The sequence below is a fragment of the Charadrius vociferus genome, unplaced genomic scaffold (genome assembly GCF_000708025.1).
Source record: "Charadrius vociferus isolate BGI_N301 unplaced genomic scaffold, ASM70802v2 scaffold259, whole genome shotgun sequence".
Classification (NCBI taxonomy): Eukaryota; Metazoa; Chordata; class Aves; order Charadriiformes; family Charadriidae; genus Charadrius; species Charadrius vociferus.
This window is the reverse complement of record NW_009661368.1, coordinates 6,748,048-6,769,975: the sequence shown is the minus strand read 5'-3', so window position 1 is coordinate 6,769,975 and position 21,928 is coordinate 6,748,048. Positions and strand designations below refer to the sequence as shown.

Below are 21,928 nucleotides of genomic sequence, written 5' to 3'. Positions count from 1 at the left end.
TCCATAGATAACCACTGACCAGTTAACAAGTTATTTTTTAATCTGATGTTTTTAGCTAGTGAAGGTTCGCAGATGAAGCCTTACTTGCAAAATGCAGGATGCTTCCTGGGAAAGATCCAGGAATTTAACTTTCCATAATTTTACTGAGGACCAAATGGCCCCTTCTTCACCTCCCAGATCTGCCATAACAATAATTTACTGGGAGGGGTCCAAGTTGTCCAGTCTTTCTATCTGTTCTGAGATGGACTTGAAGGGGACAAAGCACCCCCGTAAAGTCTGGTTCAAGAAACCCCCCAAATCAGCCCAAGCTTGCCATGAAAATGCCCCTCAGATCGGGGAAGACTTGGAATGCTTCAGGGACACAGGGTGCTGCTCCCTCATTCCGGAGGGAACGGCCTTGTAACCTTTCCCCAAACTTAATGTTTGGGTACCCCCTGAACGCAGCACACGCTTCCAGCAGAAAGACGCTTCTAACCCTGCTTTCTTTGAACGGGCTCTTGCTGCCAGCAGCTTCACCACAAATCCACAAACCAGTGGTTAAGATGAACTACGAAAGAACGCCGAACTTTAACTTTTGTAAGGTGAAGTATAAGGGTGTGTGCTGAACTTCTGCTGGAACACAAGGAGAAGCCAGTAGATCCAGAAACACTATGTATTTATCCTTATTTTTTTCCTAGAAGCGTTGTACAAGGAGACACCTTGAGGAATTTTTCTGAGTGAGATTTAACTATTTGAAGTGTAAAAAGAAGCAGCTGCCAGAACACATTAAAAATTTTCAAAGAATGTGAAGATTTTGCTATGAAGTAGATTAAAATTATTACTCTTACATTACTCCCACAGGTTTCCCTAGAGGTTGGTCTTTCTGACCATCGAGACCCCAAGCTAGGGAGACCTCCCGTGTGACCTTACGTCCCCCCCTCCCCTCCCCTGCTAACACTGCACTGGGTGGTGGGAGGCTTTGCCGGTCCCGGGGGACGAGGGGGATCGGGAACTACTGCTGATGGTTGTGGTTTGGTCAAATTGGGCACACAGAACTTAACAGGGGTAAAAAGTTAAACTAGTCCTGAATAGAGAGAAGGTGAATATCCAAAATGTGCACAGTGATAACACCGCGGGAATTACTCAACTCCCATTCTCTTTTTCCCGGTTTATTGTATTTATTGTACCTTTTCAGGGAGGGAGGACAGAAGCGCGTTTCTGTGACTCAGCGTGGGAAGGCAGGACAGCACAGCCCAGGTCTCAAAATGATGACAGTAAAATTCACTCCTCAGCACTAAGACATTTAGTTCTTTCAGTTTATAGCAGAAGTACAAAATGTGAAATTCTAAATTTGTATTTAATCCTCCATGTGCTATCTTTTTAATGATTAGTTCAAATTAGTTAACTACACTGACAAAAATTAAAAATAGCGCAGCCAAGATGTTGTGTCAATCAGATGTTGCATATATGAGAACTATATCCACACCAAAGCTATCTGTTACAAACAGCAATGTCATAGTAAGAATATGTACTTGTAAAATAAATAAGCGGTACTAGTACAGAGGTAGATTGACATTCCCAGGGCTGAAGTGCAGCAGAACCAGTAAGTGTCCAAGAAGAAAGATGCAGAAGCATCCTTTATTCTGCAGCTTGACATCACGACTCTTTAGAAAGGTTTCCAAGGTCAGGCATGTAATTCTGTGCTTCTTTAGCCAATAGAGAGTGTGCAAATGGTTCATCAGCTTCATGAAAGTTTAACAGTTTTAAACTACAATACTACTTTATACCAATTAAAACTGCCTACCCAGCAGTACATGTTGATTATATAAGTTGATGGTACAGATTTTGTACATACTAATTCAGCAACATGTAGGTCGTTTACTCCTTCAGAACATCTACCAACTACTCCTTTAAATTTACAGGGCACCTCACTGTATTTAAGGACACTGTCAAAACGCACGCATACTTTGACCAAGAGTCAAGACTACTTAAACTCTACACATGTAAGTAACCTATGATGGCTGTAGATGAACCTAATTTAACAAAAAAAAAAAAATCTTATGTACTACTCTGACTATGAGAAACCAGAATTTTTGTTCTATTGAGTTTTGGTTTTTACTGAGATTAGCGTTCTGAGACAAGGTCCAGCCGAACCAACTCACTGTGTCGTTACTGGGGTCTCGGATCCAAGGCACAGGAGCGCCCAGCTGAGAGGGAGGAAGGAGCAGGACTGCCTCTTCTGGTGGCAGCTCCCTCTTCTACTGACTCGGCTGCAACGTGAGCGCACCCCAATGCTCACACTGTCTTCTGACAGGTATGCAGCCATGGCAAGTGTATGTTTGGAAGAGTTAACAGAAATATGTACTCTTTTCAGAGAGCAGTATACGAACGTATGTGGAATTTGGCTTCTGAACAGATGCCCCAGTTGCTCAGCAAATTGAGAGGACATACAGGGGCACGGGTGTTCTCTCAGACCACGAGTTTCAAATCCCTTTGCCTTGCAGTCCACGAACAACGTGAAGACAGAAGTCAAAGCCTACTAGATATACTGCCCACTGTATTTTTTACGGTGATGTTTCTGGTCCTTTTCATCAGTAGCTCCAGTGTACCTACAATAAATGCTCTTAAACAGATTTAAAATAAAAGGTTAGAGATGACTACTGAACATCAGCCTATCCAGTCTAACAGAGTAATAGGGAACGTCACCAGACAGATTAGTGCCAAAATAAGGTATTTAGTAGCTCTTCTGCTTGGCACTTTTGAATAGAGGTGTATCTCTCTTGGCTTTATGTTACAAGCACTATTTAAAACAAAACATTAATTCCTATTTTCCCCATTTTGTCCCAAGCACCACTTATTAGGACAGCAACAGGATTCTTATTGACTGAGGAGAGGCACGGGCTAAAAAGCCCGAGAGGCACAGACGGAGCTACTGAGTCAGCTCATTTCCAGAGCGAAACTCAATGAATCCTCTGGCAGAAAAACGTGCATTCCTTGCAGGGCTTAAGGAATAGCATTACTTTGGTACGTTCACTACAGACATCGGTACAATCTCTCCCACTAGATGTCAACAGATACAGAACCCCTCCCCTAAGGAAACTCCCTGTGAAGTTAAGCCAAATAGTACAACGTGCAGCCAAGAACTAAACTTCTGTAAGTGGTGGAGGATGTAACAGATAACAGACATTATCTGTTGGGTTACAGACAAGCTTGTTGAGAGCCCGATGTTTACACAGCCTTCATTTCTGTACGGCTCAACACTGATGTCTCAGCATTTTAACGTGGCTGTTGAGGCCCAATTTAAGAATGATTTCCAGTGGAACGGTTCAATTTTGCATGAAGGATTTGCAGGATGCGCTCATATCACAATCCCTCACCTACACTGGGAGGCTGTGTTTCACACCACCAGCATGGAAATCATCCAAAAGAAACTTTGCTTTTCCTCTGATCTCTTCAAAATATTTCTGTAGAGCATTCAAGCCTGTGCTGGTTCTTCCCCTCCTTCCCTCTCCATCCAATCTTTCTTTGGAACAGGAGCTTTAAAAATACACCCCACCCCTAGATTCTACTTAAATTATCTCATTTGTGATGGGTTATTTTGCTGGAGACATTATCTAATTTTTCCAACTTTTAAATACCTGGGGAAATATGTTATTATTTTTGTTTGTATAGTTTTAAAATTATTCAAATCCCACTTTAAAGATCGTTAATACCTTACTCTAGTGGATGCTAAAAGTTTTAAACGATGCTGTCGACAAACCATAGGCGGTTACACTTGAAGAGCCCATTTCGCAACGAGCCTGCAAGGCTCTGGTTTTTCTTCTTTTAAAAATCTCTTCATAACAAAAAAGAAAAGCAGCATTACAGCTACTACTACAGAACACTAAAAGGACTGTTGTGAAAAATGCCATGCAGCCAAGCAAGTTGATGGTTTGTTACGTAGCACTAATTATGAGAAGCTTCCCTACAGAATTAAAAATTGGACATTAAGGCTGTTCATACACCAGATCTGTTGCCTCTGGTGTCTTAATGTGGTCTTAACGTTTCCCTGGGTTCTCCACCAGCTACACTAATCCACCCCCCCCCAAGGATAAAATTCCTCAAGGCGGTGTGCGGGGAGCACAGGCTGATGGCTGCGTCGTCTTGTCCAGCTTGCGCAGACCCATCCCCGGTGGGAGCGCTGGCCCAGGGGAGCAGGACATCGGCAACCCAACGCTGCAGAAGGCACATCTGCTGCCTCGCACATCGGCCCACAGCACAGAGGCTGCTGAAGGACATGTGGATTGTACAGATACTTTTCATACTCCTCTGTCACTAAAGTAGTTTTACGGGGGGGAAAAAAAAAAAAAAAAGGAAAATACCCACCCCGCAACTAATTTTCAAGCATACACACAGTATACAAGTTTGTGTGGCACCAACATTAAGAAAGCTGGTAGTTAACATTTTTCTCTAAAAAAAAATAATAATAAAAAAATCTTTACAATTCCACAAATCATAAAACTTACGGAGTACAGCTACTTGTGATCCACCTTTTCAAGTGGATCATTTACTACACTTCAGTGAATTTTTCTGTTGTTTTCAAAACAAACCTAACATCAAATTAGAGAGGAAAATTGACACTAGTGCAGCTTCGGAGTCGTTAAAAAAGCAAAAATACTTGTCAGAAGGTCTCCTCCAACAGCCTGCGTAAAGGCTGGTCAGAGCTGAGCAATTATGTATTTTGAGAAGAGCTAATCTCTAACTAAAGGCAACAGCAGTGGCCTTTACAGTAGCTCAAACATCCGATGGGAATGCAGGTGTGAAACGACCAACCAATAAACTATTTCGGAAGTCCCAAGAAGCCCAGCCAGCATTTTGAGTGTCACTCCAGAACTGGCCTGTGACATGGTACTGTGCAGCTCTGTATGGTCCCGCAGCTCCTTCTCGCTCAGGCGCAGGGAGCTGCATCATCCGTTTCTCCGCGCAGTCGGTCCCGCAGGCTGCAGCTGTCCACTCCAAACGCTATAAAAGCCACGGGCAGCCTGTGTTGGCACATATCACAGTATAAAAGGACAGTCTCGGGGCTCAGAGAACATGAAATATCTCACCCCTATTTGCCAGTATCTGAGAATTTAGGAACTGCATTTTCCTCTTCGTAAAACTGTCGAAACCGAGGATGGACAAGATTTCTCAAATTTAAAACTGGTGGTGTTCAAGAGCTTCCCTTTGCCACTTGGCCTCACCATGTCCTACATGGACTTGGCTGATGCAGCTGTGGTATGATGCCTTTCTGCACGACTCGTGAGAAAAATGATTTTAACAGAGCAGAATTTAAACTAACCCCTCCACCCCAATGCAGTGGCTGACACTGAACTTTAATCCATGAGATCTTCTAAAGTGAAACTTTTTGATGCATTATCCAACTTAACAAATGGAACAAAACACATGGGTGAGCTGGTGCTTTAGATGTCAGCTATAAAGCACTCTACAACGGGAGGTTACTTACCCGTTAGGAGACATCCCCAAGAGCAGCCCGTGCAGTGTCACCCTGCTGGGACGCGTGCCTGAACCTTGCCGAGGAGTCAGTCCTGTTAGGTGCCACTGAAGCACCCTCTTGTGGCACCGCGCGTTCAGTGCCCAGGGCTGTGACGGTGAGGTGGAGTTTGTAACTGCTTCGCTTCCACGGTCATTCAACTGTCGCTTTCCTGAAACCTGTTATTTGCTAGACTTTTTGTCATTTCCCTCAAAGACAGCTTAGCGTTAGTTCTAAATAATTCAAAAGTGTCGAACTATTCTTACTTAGGTCTCAGTGTTAGTTTTCACTATTAACTGCCTAGGGAAAAACGTGTCCACTTCCACTTTCAACACCAAATCAAACTTTATTACCAAGCACTAGTGTTGCAGAGGTGTGCCTCCTGTCCTGCCGTTTTAATTCAAAAGCCTCTATCAGTTCTAGTCTGCACCACAAAGAGAAGCTCGTAACGAAGCTGCCGACATGCCGAGCCTTTACATACAGGCACACAACGGAAATAAACCTGGCTTTAAAGTTAATTTAGGAAACTCTGAGATAGGGCCTTTTCTGTGGTGGCGATTTGTTTGCAATCAAGCCAACACTGTAGCTATGCTCATGCAAATCTGTAGTTCAGACACTGGAAGCTTTGTTTGTTTTAATCTAGATGAAATGATAGCGATTCCTCTGATCTACATTAGATGACTACATCTTCACAACCACACCATTCCTGAGTGATACACAGGCACTATTTGCTGCCAAAAAAAAAAAAGGGGCTCCTTATTTTCCAGACCGTTTAGAATGGTCTCATCACGGGATGCAGCAACGGGCCATCTTCAGGTTCCAAGTTCAGTACAGATCGGACGCAGCGAATCACTGGCACCAAGATCAGCAGCAAGACTTGACTCCAAAGTGCAAGAGATCACCTCAAAAACGCCCTTTTATTTGGGGACTAGCAGAGGAAGATCTTTTTCACTGGCTATGCAGTCAAGTGAGCGAGTTCAAAGAACTAAAGTAATATTAGTAAAAGAAAGCAAAACAGCAATAGAGGGTGGTGAGGTTTTTTTAATCAAACTTTCATCACTTTCAGTGTTGATGACAAGAGATAAACCACCCTAATATTCATAGTGCAGCCGCAAGTTGTACCAGGTTTCTGACCCCCAACCCTTCCCCTCAGCAAAGGTTCCTTACACGGCAGCCACGCACACATTACGGCAGCAGTGCTGGCGTTCTGTCGTCCAAGCGCCTCGGGGGTGCTCGGTGCTTGGAAGGCAAAATAGGAAACACGCCAGCAGCAGGGACGAGCCTTCCTAACTTAAGAGACACGGCAAAAATCTTCATGTGGCTGACGGGTACAGGAGAGATGTAACATACCTTGTAGAGCAGAGAAGGGGAGCTCCAGCAGTTCACAGGCAGGAGGTGACAATCGCTCCCCAGGCATCCCACTGCGCCTTTGAACTGGCTGGGTCCCAGGGGACGCTGGCGTCAGCAGCCACTGCTGGTCCGCCTCGCTCACTGCCAGCGCTCCGATCCCCCAGCGCCCCGCGCCAGCACAGCCCCTGCTGGTGCTCCACGGTGCGAGTTCAGCACTGGAGCCGCCTTACACCAGCCACTCCTGAACTATAATCTTTCCAAAGCCAGATCTCCAAGGCGAATTTCTCAGAAGTTCTGGCAGACTCATCTCAGGTATTCTGACTGCTATTCGGTCCAGCAGCAGCCTTTCTGAAAAATCCTCTAGATCTACACATACAGCAGCCACGCGTTCCAGAAAATTGCCAAATAATTCTTTTTATTCCCCTGGTACTACTCAATACTTAGTGCCTCTTAGTACGGGTCTACGTTGCAGAATACAGCATTAGGCAAAGATGCCTTAGCTTTCAAGGAGCTAATTCCGATGCCAGAAGTAGTTCAGTTGTAACAGTATGGAACTTGGCACAGGCTAGTGTTCCCTATGGGGAAGCACTCGCACCAAAACAAAGGCATCAAGTTTAACTGCAATCAGTCCTTGCAGACAAATATACTTATGACTTAAGAACAGCTCCTCCGTTCATGTAAAATAGTTTTTAATAGTTAGCTAAACCCAGAGCAGTATATCCACGTACACTGCACTGCAATTGAAGAGTCACATCTTAAACTGGTACAATCTTGCCTGAAGAGAAGCATTAAACTGACACCAGCTTGTGTGCAGACGAGGCCCTACTTTTTTAATTTCACAATGGTACTTACAGCTTCCTACGTCACTTTTACCTCCCAAGCCATAACTCCTCCATCCCGAGTGTACTGCATTTTCCCCCTACTCTCTTTATAGTGCTATATTTTCTTTCTTTCCTGTCTCCGGATTGTTACTACAGAAAGGGAAAAAAAAAAAGAAAGTGACACAAGAAAAAAATACATAGATTATGTATGCTATAATCTGAGCATTTTGGTACGCTCATCATGTGTTCTGATACGGGCTCCCAGTGTCACTGCATTCCCTTTACAAAGTCTCCGTATTTTGTTAGAGGTGTATAGGAACGAGGCAGTCCAAGTGCCCTGCGTATCCGAGATCTTTAACTATAGAAGCACACACTATTCATTCTGTGAGTGGCTCGTGGGTGTAGAAAAGTTTAGCTGCAGAAGCAATGAAGAAAACTGAAAGGGGATAATAAAAGGATGTTTGTACCACCAGAGGCAGGGCTTGACAAATCGGGCCTCCCGCTTCCAGGAGGGGGCAGCGCTAAGTTGTCTCTCCATAATTCACTGCTGTAAAGCAGGACAGGTACCGCAAACATTGGGCTTTTCTCCTAACGAAACACTTCCCCTTCGAAGTCCCATTCATTAACAGCTTTTACGAAATACTAGTACCAAATAAGATATTATAAGAGATAGCTATAAACTGATACTATTTATCTGTCTACAGTTAAGTAAACAGAAGTTTAGCAGCTTGGTGTGACAAAGAAGTGCTTTTTACTCAGGAAGTCCTACCACAATAGTAAAAAACACATTTAATGTTTATTTTTTTTATCTAATAAATCCCCTTCACTCTCCTGTGAATGTTAGTTTTATCAATAAATGCAGTGAAGATGTTTAAGTAGCTTTAGCACCTGAGTTGAGTAAATTATTGGTTCATGTATCTCTTTCACATACAGTAAGTCAGCTGCACTTTAACAAGGATTTGAAGCACTGATGAGTACTCAGTATAGTTATGACTGGGTAGTTTAAACACTGGGATACTGCAAACATCTATCTTCTTCCCTGCTTTTGGGTTCATTTTCTATTTTAAAACTGCTGATAAATTTGCTGCTGACTTAACAGCAAAAATACAGGAAAAAGTTTCTTTCAAGTTTTGTTCTATCAAACAGAAAACCCGAGTTCAGGCACTTCAGACATACACACTGATACTGCTGATAAACCTCTGCACCAGCAAACTTCGTGTCTGAAGTGTTCCTTTACCCCCTTTTTAGAGGGCAGCAGTGAATACAACGGATGATTATTGTTACAACGCAATACGTGGTATTAATTAGTGTAAAACTTCAAATTTAAAGTTATCAGCAGAATCAAATAAGCAGAGTATGCAAACTGCTTTCGTGATTCCTTCTGGAAAAAAAAACATGTTTCTATCATGCTGTTCAAAATTTGCCCTCTTCCAGTATAATTAAAAATAATGCTTCCTAGTATTGTAAGATGTGTGTTAGTCTAACAAAACTGAAACATTTCAGAAATTGTTTTGGGTGGTGCTTCCCCACAAACACCTAGATTACCTCAGAAGATAAACTAGAGTCTGTTTTGCTCTTGTTATGAATTTTACATCTCCTTTGATGAGACCTGAATATTGATAATTAGCACTAGCTCATCACATGACAAATTCCGGTTTCCTATCACAAATTCAATCTCTGAAGAACGTTTCTAAATCTCAACAATCCTACGTTTGTATCAATTTGGAACCTGGGATGACTTTTGAATGTAAATGTAAGAGTTGAGCACTGCATTCTAAATTAATACTAATTTTCCTAAGAAAATTAAAAGCAACTCTTATGAAAGGGAATGTGATGCATACCTAACTTCCTCTTGTATGTGTAATTCAAATACTGCCTGCAACTTTCAAAAGTACTTGCACTTAATAGTTATTTATCAAAGCAAGTTCAAGCTATTTCCTACTTCAGTTATTAAACGAATAAATAGGATTATTTTCACTGGGAACACCAACATGTTAGCCAGTGTCATTAATCAGGCTCCATATTTTGGTGTACAAAGTCACTTCCAAGTACAGCCCTAACTCATCCCCAAAAAAGCTACAGAAACAAGTTAGGAAGTGGAGAAAGACAAACTAATGGGGTAACAGAGAAAAAGAAATCGCTGCTCTATACAAAAGCATACTACTAGCACCAAATATCCTTTGTTTTGTTCTGTTTTTTTCAGATGCAAAACAGGTTGGGAGGAGAAAAGGGGGTTTGGTAGCATGGTTTAGATGCAAATACTATACGCTCCTATCACCCAGTACCTCTGTAAGAATGGCTGAATTTCTTCTTGCTATTACTTAATAAAACTACTGCCACATGTAACAACCACGAAATCTTGTATCTGACAAGTACAGAGTAAATGTATAAAGTAAATCCATGTCTGAAATACGATAAACTGACTGACGGAAAGAGTATTAGAGAGAGTAATTCTGCTAATCATGTTAGGTTTCCTTAATTCCTAACGGGCCTCGTGCACCAAGGTCACAAATAAGGCTTCACAGAACATGGCTTCAAGCTCTGGGAGAACGCAGGCGGTATTTTAAAATACTGTATATGGAAGAATCCCGTCCTTAGCCTCCTCTAGGTGACCTTAAGTCCAAAAATTAGACAATTAGATGCCTGAACTAGTCATCTTAAACATCCTTCATAATCAGTATTCAGAAATACGCACTTCTAAGTGGTGAGTCACTTTGTTCTAAGATTAGTGTCTAAAACAGATTATGTTTCGTCCACTGAAGGTGTTTTTCTTGACAGTCTAGCTCAGACTTCAAGAGTTCTAACTTTTAAATACCTGAAGTGAGATGACTCTCATGAATTTCCGTAACACTCTAGCTTCTGTTTTGAAGAGCACAAAAGATTTGTTAAGTAAATAAAATCTTGTAGAATACTCTTATAAGATGAGGCAATCGCAGCTTCTCAGGAAGATTACAGCTCAAACCCATCCAATCATAAAAGCAGGACAATTTTTTTTTTCCATAAATACACAAGCAATTTACCTGGGAATTTAGTAATGGCACAGAGACCCCATATATTAGTACAACTTACCTTAATAATAATAATCTGAAGTTCTTCCTTGCATTTGATATGAGAGTTCTTCATCACACGAACTAGGTTGTTTTCTATTCATTATTGAAGTCTGGTATATGCACATATTTTTGAACTGATTTAACAACTTAGCTACAGGAATCCAATTTTCTATTGGAATTGGTTAAATCCGTATAACCTCCAGTATGGGAAAACTTAAGAGCCACCCCCCTTAAAAAAAAAAGGCCAAACTTACGGCCTCAAAATCTGTAATTCCTACCTCCTTGAAAAAAAACTGTAGCAATAAGGACATTTTAAGTGATATGACTATACGCATACTTGCAATTATATGGAGATAGAAAATGTCATAAAAATTTGACATGTAAAATAAGCTCTAGTTTCGGTTACATCTTTCCTAATTTTAGTTATGTTTAAAACACTACTGTTTCTGACAAAAAAAGCTACCGTTTCTTTAGAAGAAGCTTAAAAAAATGCAAGTTTATCAAAATATGTATCTTAAAGAGTTCACTATAAAAAAAAGCACAGGGCCCAAGTAACAAAATATGCAACAAAAATATGCAGGGAAAAAATTTAACTATTTAAATATCTGATGTGGCTAAATACAATTAAAATATACCAAGTAAGTCTACTACGTGCTATAATAACAAACAGCAGTTTAGGGTAGCTGGTGTTCCCTCAGTGTTTAAAAATTCTATCTGAAAAAAATCTCAAAGATGATTTATAAACTTATAGGTTTCTTTACATATCATGTGTTTAATTACATTTTATTTTCAGAAATAAAACTAGTTAAATTGGCTAAAGTGTGGTTAAGAAAGCTGTGAGAACTGAATTTCTGAATTCATTAATCTTCAAGTGAGTAAACATTAGACACCAGGTCATGTGTTTTGTAAATGTGAAATGTAAGATTTCATTTGAAGTTCCACGATTGCATTATAAAACTACTTAGCTGGAGTCAATCAAATAACGGCATTAGCATAAAGACATGTTCAGGCTACAAAGCAGTAATTACTTACCTTTACATGAGTTACAAGGATGCTATTCAAAAACCTGCAAAAATATGCAAGGCAATATCTCTGCCTAATATCCACTTCAGATACGTTCTTGTGTGTGTGGATAATGTGTGAAGTATGAACATATAAATAGAAAGAAAAGAGGAAAAAAAAAAAAAGAGAGTACTGACTCCCTCCCAAACTTAAAAGTAAAGAATGGTCCTTAAATTATTTCATGTAAGGAAGAAAAGCAGCAGGAAGAACTTGGGTATAATTGACAGTTAAAGGCTGTCTGCAGCAGTGTAAAGTATCATTGGATACCATGTTGAAGGTTTCATTCTCAGCACTAGCACTGAAAACGCAAGACCTGAGAGACAGGTGCCAAATCTAAATTACAAAAATACAATTCAAATCAGTACAGTCAATTTCTGATCCACAGTGCACACTGTGCAACCTTTTTGTAAAGCTTAACATGAATGTATCAATACTTACCTTTTCTAGATTAGAAACAGTTATTTTCTTTACAGGAAATATTTAAAACTTAAATCATGTAGTTTTCATCCAGAAATCAGCTGGGTAGAGTGACAGGCTCTTAACCATACAACTGTCATATGATACAAATGAAACTTCTAAAGGTGTCTCCCATTTGTGTTTATCTCTGTGTGCAAATCTTTGAAGGTGGAGAAAAGTAGTTTGGTGCCATATTAAGAAAAAAAAAAATAATCCTAAACTCCCTAGTCTTGCAGAGCCAAGAATGGATGGGTATCCAAAGAAAATGTAAATGATTATTCAGGAATATCCCTATGCAATACATACATTTGAACAACAGTGAAGATGAAATGGCAGCAGTCCTTTCAGGCTTTACAGCATTGTAATTATGATCGCTTGCCCAGGATGGTGTGCTGTTTTCTGCTGCTGGCTCTTTAGCAATAGCTTGAGTGTTTGCCTCAGTCTTGGCAGTTGTCAAAACAGTCTTCTTCATATTCATCTCTCTTTTCTCAGGAAATTGTCTCTTTTGGTTTGGAAGAGGCTTAATACCTGTCTGTATGATTAAAAGAAGTTTAATTACTAACAATCATAAAATATATTTTACAAACAAGTAGAGATATGGTTACATACATGTACACAAAACTTCTTTTATAGTAAGCTCCTGTAAATACACTTGAAACGATGCAATTTCACATTCAAGTCTATAAAGCAAAGGCAATACACACTGTAACTTCAGGAAAAGACAAGGGTAAAGAAAACAGCACAAAACAACGGTATTTATCATCAAGTTGTGGGGTGTTTGCTTGTTTCAAAAACAAGCCTGTTTTATAGGGGAAAGAAGGTAGCTTTGATTTCATCTTTCTGCTTGCCAAAGCATACATACAACGCAGTCGCATTAGTTCACAATTCACAGTAATTCTAAATTACTGCCCAGAACCCAGTAATTTGGAGTTGAAAGAGGTAAAATTAATTTAGAATGAAATTAAAAAAGGCACACTGCTTTTATATATACCTTTTTTTTTTTTAAAGGGAAATCTATTTGGAATTTTATTATTTTTTTAAGTGCGCTGCCATCTAGAAGGCCCTTTCAAGGAACTGTTGCAATCTAGGAGCTATTATTAAGATTTTTAAAAAGTGACAGGAAAAAGAGAAGAGAACAGAAAAAGAAAAGCTCCTCTTCAATGTAGGACTAGAGATCACAGACATAAGCCACTGTGCTTCAGGACAACCATTCTGGATCCTGAACGTTAGCTTACCTGCAGTTGAGATTTTGGCATGCCAGGTTTTTCAGATTTTGGTTTGATCTTCTCTTTAGGTTTTGGTTTTGCATCTTTGCCAGAACTTAAAAACTTCATAGTGGCTGCAGCATGTTTGAGAATGCAGTCATTGCTACAGTACACAGAATCAGGCTGAGCCAAATTAAAACAGCCAGGACCAATGCACTTTGATGCACCACGAGCTTCAATTACCTACAGATTGAAATGGAGCAAGTTCAAACTACAAAGAGGAAACAACAGAAACATACCTCTATAACATGAAGAAGTGCTTACACGCCATATGTGCAGACCACAGCTATGACTGTTAGTGACTTGCACAATTGCCAGCGTGAAAACAACTTTCATTCATGATATAACAGAAACAACCCATACAAATGTAAGAATTTAACTCTTGTAAAACACGATTTTCAGAACATGATGTATTTTCAAGTGGTTGGTTTGCTAGCAGTGAACTAAGGGAGGCTGATTTCCTAAATTTTCAGATCCCATAAGGACACAAATGCTTTTTTCTGATCCTCTACATCATGTGCAAAATCTCCTTAATAATGCAGAACTTGTTTCTCAAGAGCAAGGTTTCTAAAACACATTTTAGTTATATATCACCATGCATATATGCAAAAGGAAGCACTCAGCTGTTCAGATAATTCTTGCTCTAGAGGTTTCACGGAATCACAGAATGGTCAGGGTTGGAAGGGACCTCTGGAGATCATCTAGTCCAACCCCCAATTATAATTTTGGAAGTCTCCAACTTACACCAACACAACCATTCTCATAGATAATTTTGCCATAGCCTAATATTTCTTACACACTGAGAAGTCTGCATACACAATCTGTATTTTCCTCTACTTCACATTTACTCTCCATTTATATCAGTGTTATATACTATGCCCTTCCTCTTCAAATGTTAAGATTTAGAAAATGGTACATTCCTTGAAAACATAGTACATTAAGTCAAGTCTAGAAATATTTGGAAGCTCTTTAGGCTCCAACATATCACGTGTAGGTATTATGCCTTTAGTCTCACTCTTGTAGGTTACTCCTAAAAGCGTTATACAACTGACCTGATACTCAGAACTACTGTAGTTCTAGACAGCCTATCAATAAACTGCAATTTGTAATTACCAAAAGTAAGTTTTTCAGGCATACTTCGAGTAAAGAAACAAACAAGCAAAATTATTTGCATAGTGTGGCTATTGTTCCCCCAAAATCAGTAAGACAGCATTATCTGCTGCAGTCTGACAAAACCTGGGTTTGTGAATTTTCCCATAAAAATTAAGTTTATTCTTTAGAATGCTTTTCCATCATGTACACACTTAACTGTACAAGAAAGAACGATCAATTCATGTTCTCTAAGAAGCACCTCAAACTTCAGACTGAGCTGTCACTTCTAATTAAGGGCATTTATTCAGATGATAAAGCTTTCCGTGTTGAAGTCTCTACTTATACAATGTCTAAGAGTTTTAACTGCAAATCAAAACTCTACAGCTATAGGTGCTTATGGACAGCAACAAAAAGGAGTCTTAAAGTGCTTAGAATATTGATGTAAGAGAACAGATACCGTAACACAGAGTGATTTCAGCACATCACATATGAAATAGCAATGATCTTTTTGCCTAGAATGGGCAGGGAATTCTGCAGCGAGAGAGTGGTGCTTGTTTATACAAGCCACAGAGGGATTTTAACTGAGGTATGAGGGACAGCAGGGGCTGAAACACAGACTTGACTGTTCAGCTCTCTCAAAACGTGGTACCACCAGGCAAACACAAGTAGAGCAGTTCCGTTCCATTTCCAAATGCCAAAAGAATACCTAAGTATAAGCAGTTCTTCCATAAAAGGCAATGAGTTAATGATAATTATGTTTTTCTTTCACTAAAGGAGAGATGCCTAACATGTTCAAGGAACTTGCTAGCCTGCTAATACCAAAGAGTAATTGGTGATACTCAGAAGCAGAACTTAAAATTAATACTAACACTGTCAGTGAAATGCAGACCAACGCCAACAGAACTGGACTGTCAAAAACATTTTTGTGTATAGAGAAGTACAAATATATTTGAAACTGTATTAGAAAACAGTATTTTTCTCAAAAATGTTTTCAACACATTTATCTTAAAATAGTAAATTTTTTTATATTAAGGTCAAACTGTTCTGCCCTAGACATTAAGCTCACTATACCGATACGAATAACTACTATTTAAATTGACTAGAAGTGGGGAGTGTTCCATAACCGTTTTGTAGAAAATACTATAACAGAAAGATTCCTCCAGAGAGATGCTTATACTCAAAATCATAATACTTATTCTACGGATGATTTCGAAGTTTAAAGATTAGGTGTGAAAGAACAAATTCATAAAGAAAAAATATGAACAGCTGTACCATTCAAAGAGCAAATACACCAAACGTGCTCTTCAAGGCATAGTAAGAAGAAAAGGGAAGTAGTCAAGATGTTGGCATTACGACAGTGGCTTGGGCAGTACAAAGACAACCACTATAGCATGAAGTTTTTTAATTTGTGTACATTAAGCTGAAGCAGCTTGTTTGCCTGTATTTTGAATTGGGCATGGAACTTGCTATTACAAGATTTAAACTTCTTATATTTCATGCCAGAATTTGCACTAATCTGGAATACAAGTTTTAATGTTAAAAAAGACAGTATATAACAATTCTCTAGGTACTAATAACTTGAAGAAGCATCAGAACAAAAATCAGAACTTCAAAGACTAATTGGAAGTACAGAGGAAGTACAGCTGCAATTAACTCCAACACAGATGCTTGTCAATGTTAAGTAAAAAGTTTCACTATCATTAAAAATGCCCAGAATTGTTTGATTTCAATGCTAGCATAAACCTGTTCAGAATTCTAATATTTCTATTAAAAGAACACTTTATTATTTGACTTCTGTAACAGTATTTAGAAAGGCCAGAATAGCGCAGAGCACATAGCGTGGCACTTCCTTACACCTACATAAAACTTTTAAATCCCCCACTTCAGAAAAACACTTTCTTAGTTTTAGAACTATGGATAAACTTCTGCTAAACAGTAACATTTAGCAGGTTATTCAGCTTCATATTTAGCTTTAAAAAAACAAGTCAGATTTACAGCCGTACAAGTAAGCCACTTTCTCAATGTACTCAGTGAAATACAAAGAAAAAGAAACAATTCAAATACTTACAGGTTGAAATATCTTTAGTTTTTTCTTCCCACTTGGATTTGCAGCTTTTTCAATCCTACCCTTGATTCCTTGGTCCTCAACAGATTTTTGTTCAATTGTTCCTATGCTTGTGAATTCTGTGCCATCCACATTTACTTGTCCCGCTTTAGCTTCCTGCTGGTCTATTTCTGAAACAGGCTCATCCTGTCCCTGTAGAATGGTGCAGTTTGGACAGATATAGTCCTCACCATTCCTTTCCAACAATCGCCCTCGAGCCTCAGAAATACCCACGCAGTCACCATGAAACCATTCCTCACATCTATCACAACAAATCATAAACCTGGCAAAAAAAAAAAAAAAAAAAAAAAAAAATCAACGAAGGAACAGTAAAACATTGTGAAATGAAGACGATTAACGCTCAACAGATATTTCAAGCAGATCTTAAGTATCCCAATAAAGTACCAGTATACCGTTCTGCCTCCCTGTTAATTTCTGTATTCATTTGCTTATCCTCTCTTTTAAATATTCGTTATAAACTCCCCCCCCAACTTCAAACCAACCCAACAGTTCATTTACATATACTCAAAAAGTAAGCATTAGCATTTGGTTTACTTTTTCATCACAGAAAAATTCCAACTACTTGCGTTGCATTTGTAATTGAAACCTTCGCCTACCTGTTGTTATGAGGCTGACGACAAATACAGTACAGTGCATTTGGGTCATAAATCTCAGACTCAGGTTTGCTTTTGGGCAGTTCTTCAGGTTCTTGATCTGTGATCCCTTTTGCACTAAGGACAGGCTTCACTTCCTTCTGAACCTGAAGATCTTCAGTGTCTTCCTCAGTCACAACCACTTGGCTTGCAATCTCAGTGCTGTCTACAGTCTCAGGCTCTTGTTTGACAGGCAACTCGGACTCAACTTGCTTTTCAGACTGCACGTCCCCTGTTTCTGTAGGATCTGGTTCTGAATTTCTTTTTCTCAGGCGGACCTGTATGTCCTTCAATGTCAGCTGCACAGGTTTCTGTTCAACACGTTTCTTTCTCAGTCGATTCTGCAGCTCCTTTAGTGTCAACCCATCACTATCACTATCAGAAGTATCATCATCTTCTTCCTCATCATCTTCCTCCTCCTCCTCCTCTTCTTTTGTGCGTCTGCTTTTAGAACCTTTCTGATCCTTACTACTCCTAGTACCCATCCTCCGAGTTGCAGGTTTTATATCTGGAGTGCTCTCAACACTATCTTCTGAAGCAGTTTCAGCATCTGTGGCTGGACAGGATGCTGGTTCACTGGAATCTTCCAGAGCAGTAGGAACACTCCTCCTTCCCCTGCGTCTTACTGTTGTAAGAAATTCTTCTACTCTTTCTGTTCGCTTTGGTTGCCGTCCACTACGCCTGAGGTTTAAGCTTTGTTGCTGCTGTTGTGGCTGTTGTTCACTAGAGTCCACATCAATATCTCCTGCACCTTCTCGCTTAGCAATCGTAGTCCTTCGAAACCCCCAGGTTTTCCTGAACTCTTTACTTGTAGGCTTGATAGTTTTTTGTTCCTCCTCATTGCTTTGCTCACCTTTATCATCCAAAACCGATGCTAAAAACAGGGGAAGAGTTATTAAACTGGTGAAGGAAGATACATTTTCGTAACATTTGTTTTTCAACATAGTATTATTTTCTTTGTGATAACAGATACAGAGAGATATGTATCTCCACCTCATTTTATGACACTGAAAACAGATAAAATACTTTCTTGTGAATCTAATAACACAGCAGTAGCCATTAAGTAGGTCACTGAACACCGTGCCAACATAATCCAGCTGTTACAAAACTCTCTTGTTATTATACGCATATCCACACACAGAGGACAAAAAAGCATATTTTCTGCCCAATTTAAAAGGAAGAAATCTTACCAGGAGAACTATTTTCCATGTTGTCAGTATTAGATTCAGATTCTAATGGCACTGGCTGTGAACTTACAGCTTGTTCCATAGTACGGACACCACAGTCCCCACCCTGAAACGCTGAAGAGAAACATAAGGTTCAAAACTCAGATTCAAATTTTCATAGCTGAAGTAATTATTAAATATTCTGATGTAATCTCATTACGTTAGCGTAACAAATACTTAACTTGAATTTCAAGCCACTAGCAGTCACTGCATACCAACAAAAAGTTCAGTGAATTCCCTCAAAGTACTAAGTTAAATGGATGGGCTTGGACACTATACTGACATATTTTATGAAATAGCCTTAGGATTTCTGATTATTTCTTGAAAAAAATCATTCCTTGGGGTTTGTCTGGGGAAAACCCTCTAGCAGTTCCACTCCTTACATGCACACCGAAGATATGCATGCACCAGTGTGAGACACCACGGAGCAAAACAAGGAGTCATCCAAACAGGCAGTACAGACACAGTTACTGTTTTAAAGGGGAGGGTGGTATTTGATATCAGTAACATTTCCTGGTAGAAAGGACTGCTGATTACCTGCAGCAGGATAAGAAACGAGGCAGAAACAACAGCTAGTTTAAAGAAATTCAAAGCTACCGCTGTTTAGATTAATACAGGGTTAGTCAATGAATAATGACGTTTTAAATTTTAAACAAATGTAAAGCCAGAGAAATATCCCAGTCTTCCTTATTAAAATAAACTAGGTCTACATCTTGTCTATTAAACAGTTTAGCTTCTATTTTTAAGTTGTTTCAGAAACACTGCTGGGTATTCAGGATAAAGTAACACACTTTCCCTTCGTTATGTCTCTAACAAAGTTTACTGGATAGAAGAAATCATGCAGGAAAGAACAAAATAAAAATCGTCTCAAACATCTCTCTGGGAAAAAAAAACACCACAACAATCTGCATTCAATGAAACTTGAGAAAGACTGCTCCTTGACATGGTTATTTACAAAAAGATTTTCAGCCTGTATGAGCTCTAACAATGACACAAAAATAAAAAATCTGCACAGAACCTCCAACTATCACGGATGGAGCCATAGGAAAAAAAGAAAAAATAAATAAAATAAAATCTGTGCTGACAACCAGGATCCCTTTTTTCCTCAAAAAGTAATCTCCAGTCTACTAGGAGGCTCTCTTATTTGAGCAGACAGAAGCAACAGATGCAAAAAACAGAAATAAGAATAAAATCTGAGATGGCATTTTGAGCTATTCAGGAATAAACTGGTTTGAACAAATATTAAAATTGGTATTACATCATGGTGCAATGTTTTAAATGAGTTGCATGCCACGTGAATGCTCTCCTAAATGAATGCAGAAATTATGTTTCGCAGTCATTGCAACTACATTGCTCATATGAAACTATAATATGCAGCAGCAAGTATATTTCAGTGAATTGGGTAAACAGAAACAGTGCTTTAAAAACAACAAGAAGAAACTCAACTCTCCACCAGAAATGTTTCTGGAGTAGTTACATGCGAATTCCTGGCTCAAGAATTGTACAGGTAAGCCAAAAGGGAACATTAACAGAATTCCTAAATAACAGTACGTGCTGAAAGAATCAAAGATGTTTCTAACAGCTGTACATCTTACAGTTACAAGTTTTCAGAGGCATCCTTCAGCGAGCTTTTCCCAGTCTTGCAGTGTACACTGCTGATAAACGCCTCCTTATTTCATATACTGTATCAGTTGCATTACTGTTCTGCCTTATCAAACACAACTGCTCTATAGAGCAACTCCTCTGCTTTCTTATATTACATTCACCAATGTTAAAACAGAAATGCAACTGTCAAAGCTATGGAAACAAACATTCATGCAGATATGTTAAAAAATTAACACTGAAGCTGTAACTTAGAGAGTCATTTCCCTGAGATACTATAAACGTACCAGTAAAAGTACAAGACTCCAGAACATCAATTTAAATAGTAACTGATTACTTTTAACCTTAAAACCAGATTTAAAAGTGAATTTGAAGCCTGTACTACCCAGATAAAAAGCTGAAATGGCTTTAATTCAACATGAAATTCCATTAAGTTCCCCCAGAAAAAAATCACTAAAGCTTTTTTAAAAAAAAATAATTAAAAACAACACTACAATTATATTCACACCAGAAAAAGGCTGCAATACAAGTAAGGGAAGAAATCAAACCAAATTTTACATCTTTGTTTACCTTGGAAGATGAAGTTAAAAGCTACAGGCAGAGGTAATCCAAATTCTGAGATTTAAATTCCAGAAAAAACGTAAAGAAATAAGAAGCCTCTTCAATGTCCTCTATATGCTTTACCTGACACAGCATTAGAGGTTCGGAAGGTCTCTCCCTGTAGAGCTGAACGAAAAGGAGAACCAGAAGAGGGCAGCAAAGGATCAGAGTCATTCAGCATTATCCTTCCAGCACATACTGAATTTCGTGATTCAGAAGTGCCAGACTGAGTCTCGGAGTTGTCAGCAGGTCCAAATACTATCAATTCTCCTTTTCCTGCTGGCTCCTGGAGGGGGGAAAAAAAAAGAAGACAAAATAAGGCACTGATATATTCATGAACTTATCGTACTATTGTTTACATAAATTTGGAATTGTTTTGCCTCTATTACATTATATAGCAAATTCTGTTATTTTGCCTTTTTGACAATTTTCTGCTTTCAGAAGACACTGAAACTGGAAAAAAAAGTCATAGTAAAACAATACCACCACCTCCACCACTTACTAACAGTTGAAATCTTTGAGAAACAAATACAAAATATGATTGTACTCTCATCAATTCATTTAGATCCCATAAAGACTTCCAAGAACAGTAACAAACTAATCAACAAGCCTATTCCATTTGCAGTGTTTAAAAGCATTCTGAGAGTGAAATTTAATAGGCGCATATTATGCAATGAAAATGCAGAAATACTTTTAAACTCCATCAGCATGCCCAAGTTTATAGCAGGAAAGATTTACCAGTTTGTACTACTAAATTTCATCCCAGAAGACATCTGCGGCTTTGAGGATTTATCCAAGTGGCTACTCAGTGGTTTTGCAAGGTAGGATAGTAATTTATAGTTGAGCTCCGGAATTAAGGAATATTCCTTATCACTGTCCCTTTCACTAATAACATTTGCAATATAGAAAATTTCAGAAGCTTTCTTTCAAGGACAGCAGATTATATCGGTAACAACACCTTTTCCCAAAAATTAACGCTTGGAAAATATTTCAAAATCAGAAGACATTCATTTAAAGTATCTGAACAACTGTTTAGACCGGGGGTCCCAATTCACTTGCAGAACGGCAATGGAACATCAACTCTGCTTGCTTCTGAACTCACCTAACCTTGAAAATCAGTAGGAAATGCCTGTATGTGACCCAAAGTAGTCTACCA

The 21,928-nt window shown here is 39.1% G+C and overlaps 1 protein-coding gene across 1 annotated transcript in view; it reads right to left on the bottom strand.

The window, feature by feature from the left end:
• Positions 1–21,041, bottom strand: part of DIDO1 (death inducer-obliterator 1) — a 40,261-nt gene extending 19,220 nt beyond the window's left edge. Inside the window, exons 1-6 of the mRNA XM_009893450.1 lie at positions 20,857–21,041; positions 18,535–18,645; positions 17,309–18,218; positions 16,656–16,974; positions 13,466–13,678; positions 12,537–12,762 (exon numbers count right to left, since the gene is read on the bottom strand). Of these exons, the coding sequence (XP_009891752.1) occupies positions 12,537–12,762; positions 13,466–13,678; positions 16,656–16,974; positions 17,309–18,218; positions 18,535–18,645; positions 20,857–20,953 (1,876 nt within the window). The 5' untranslated portion in view covers positions 20,954–21,041. The remainder of the gene's footprint in view (positions 1–12,536; positions 12,763–13,465; positions 13,679–16,655; positions 16,975–17,308; positions 18,219–18,534; positions 18,646–20,856) is intronic.
• Positions 21,042–21,928: the final 887 nt, after the last annotated feature.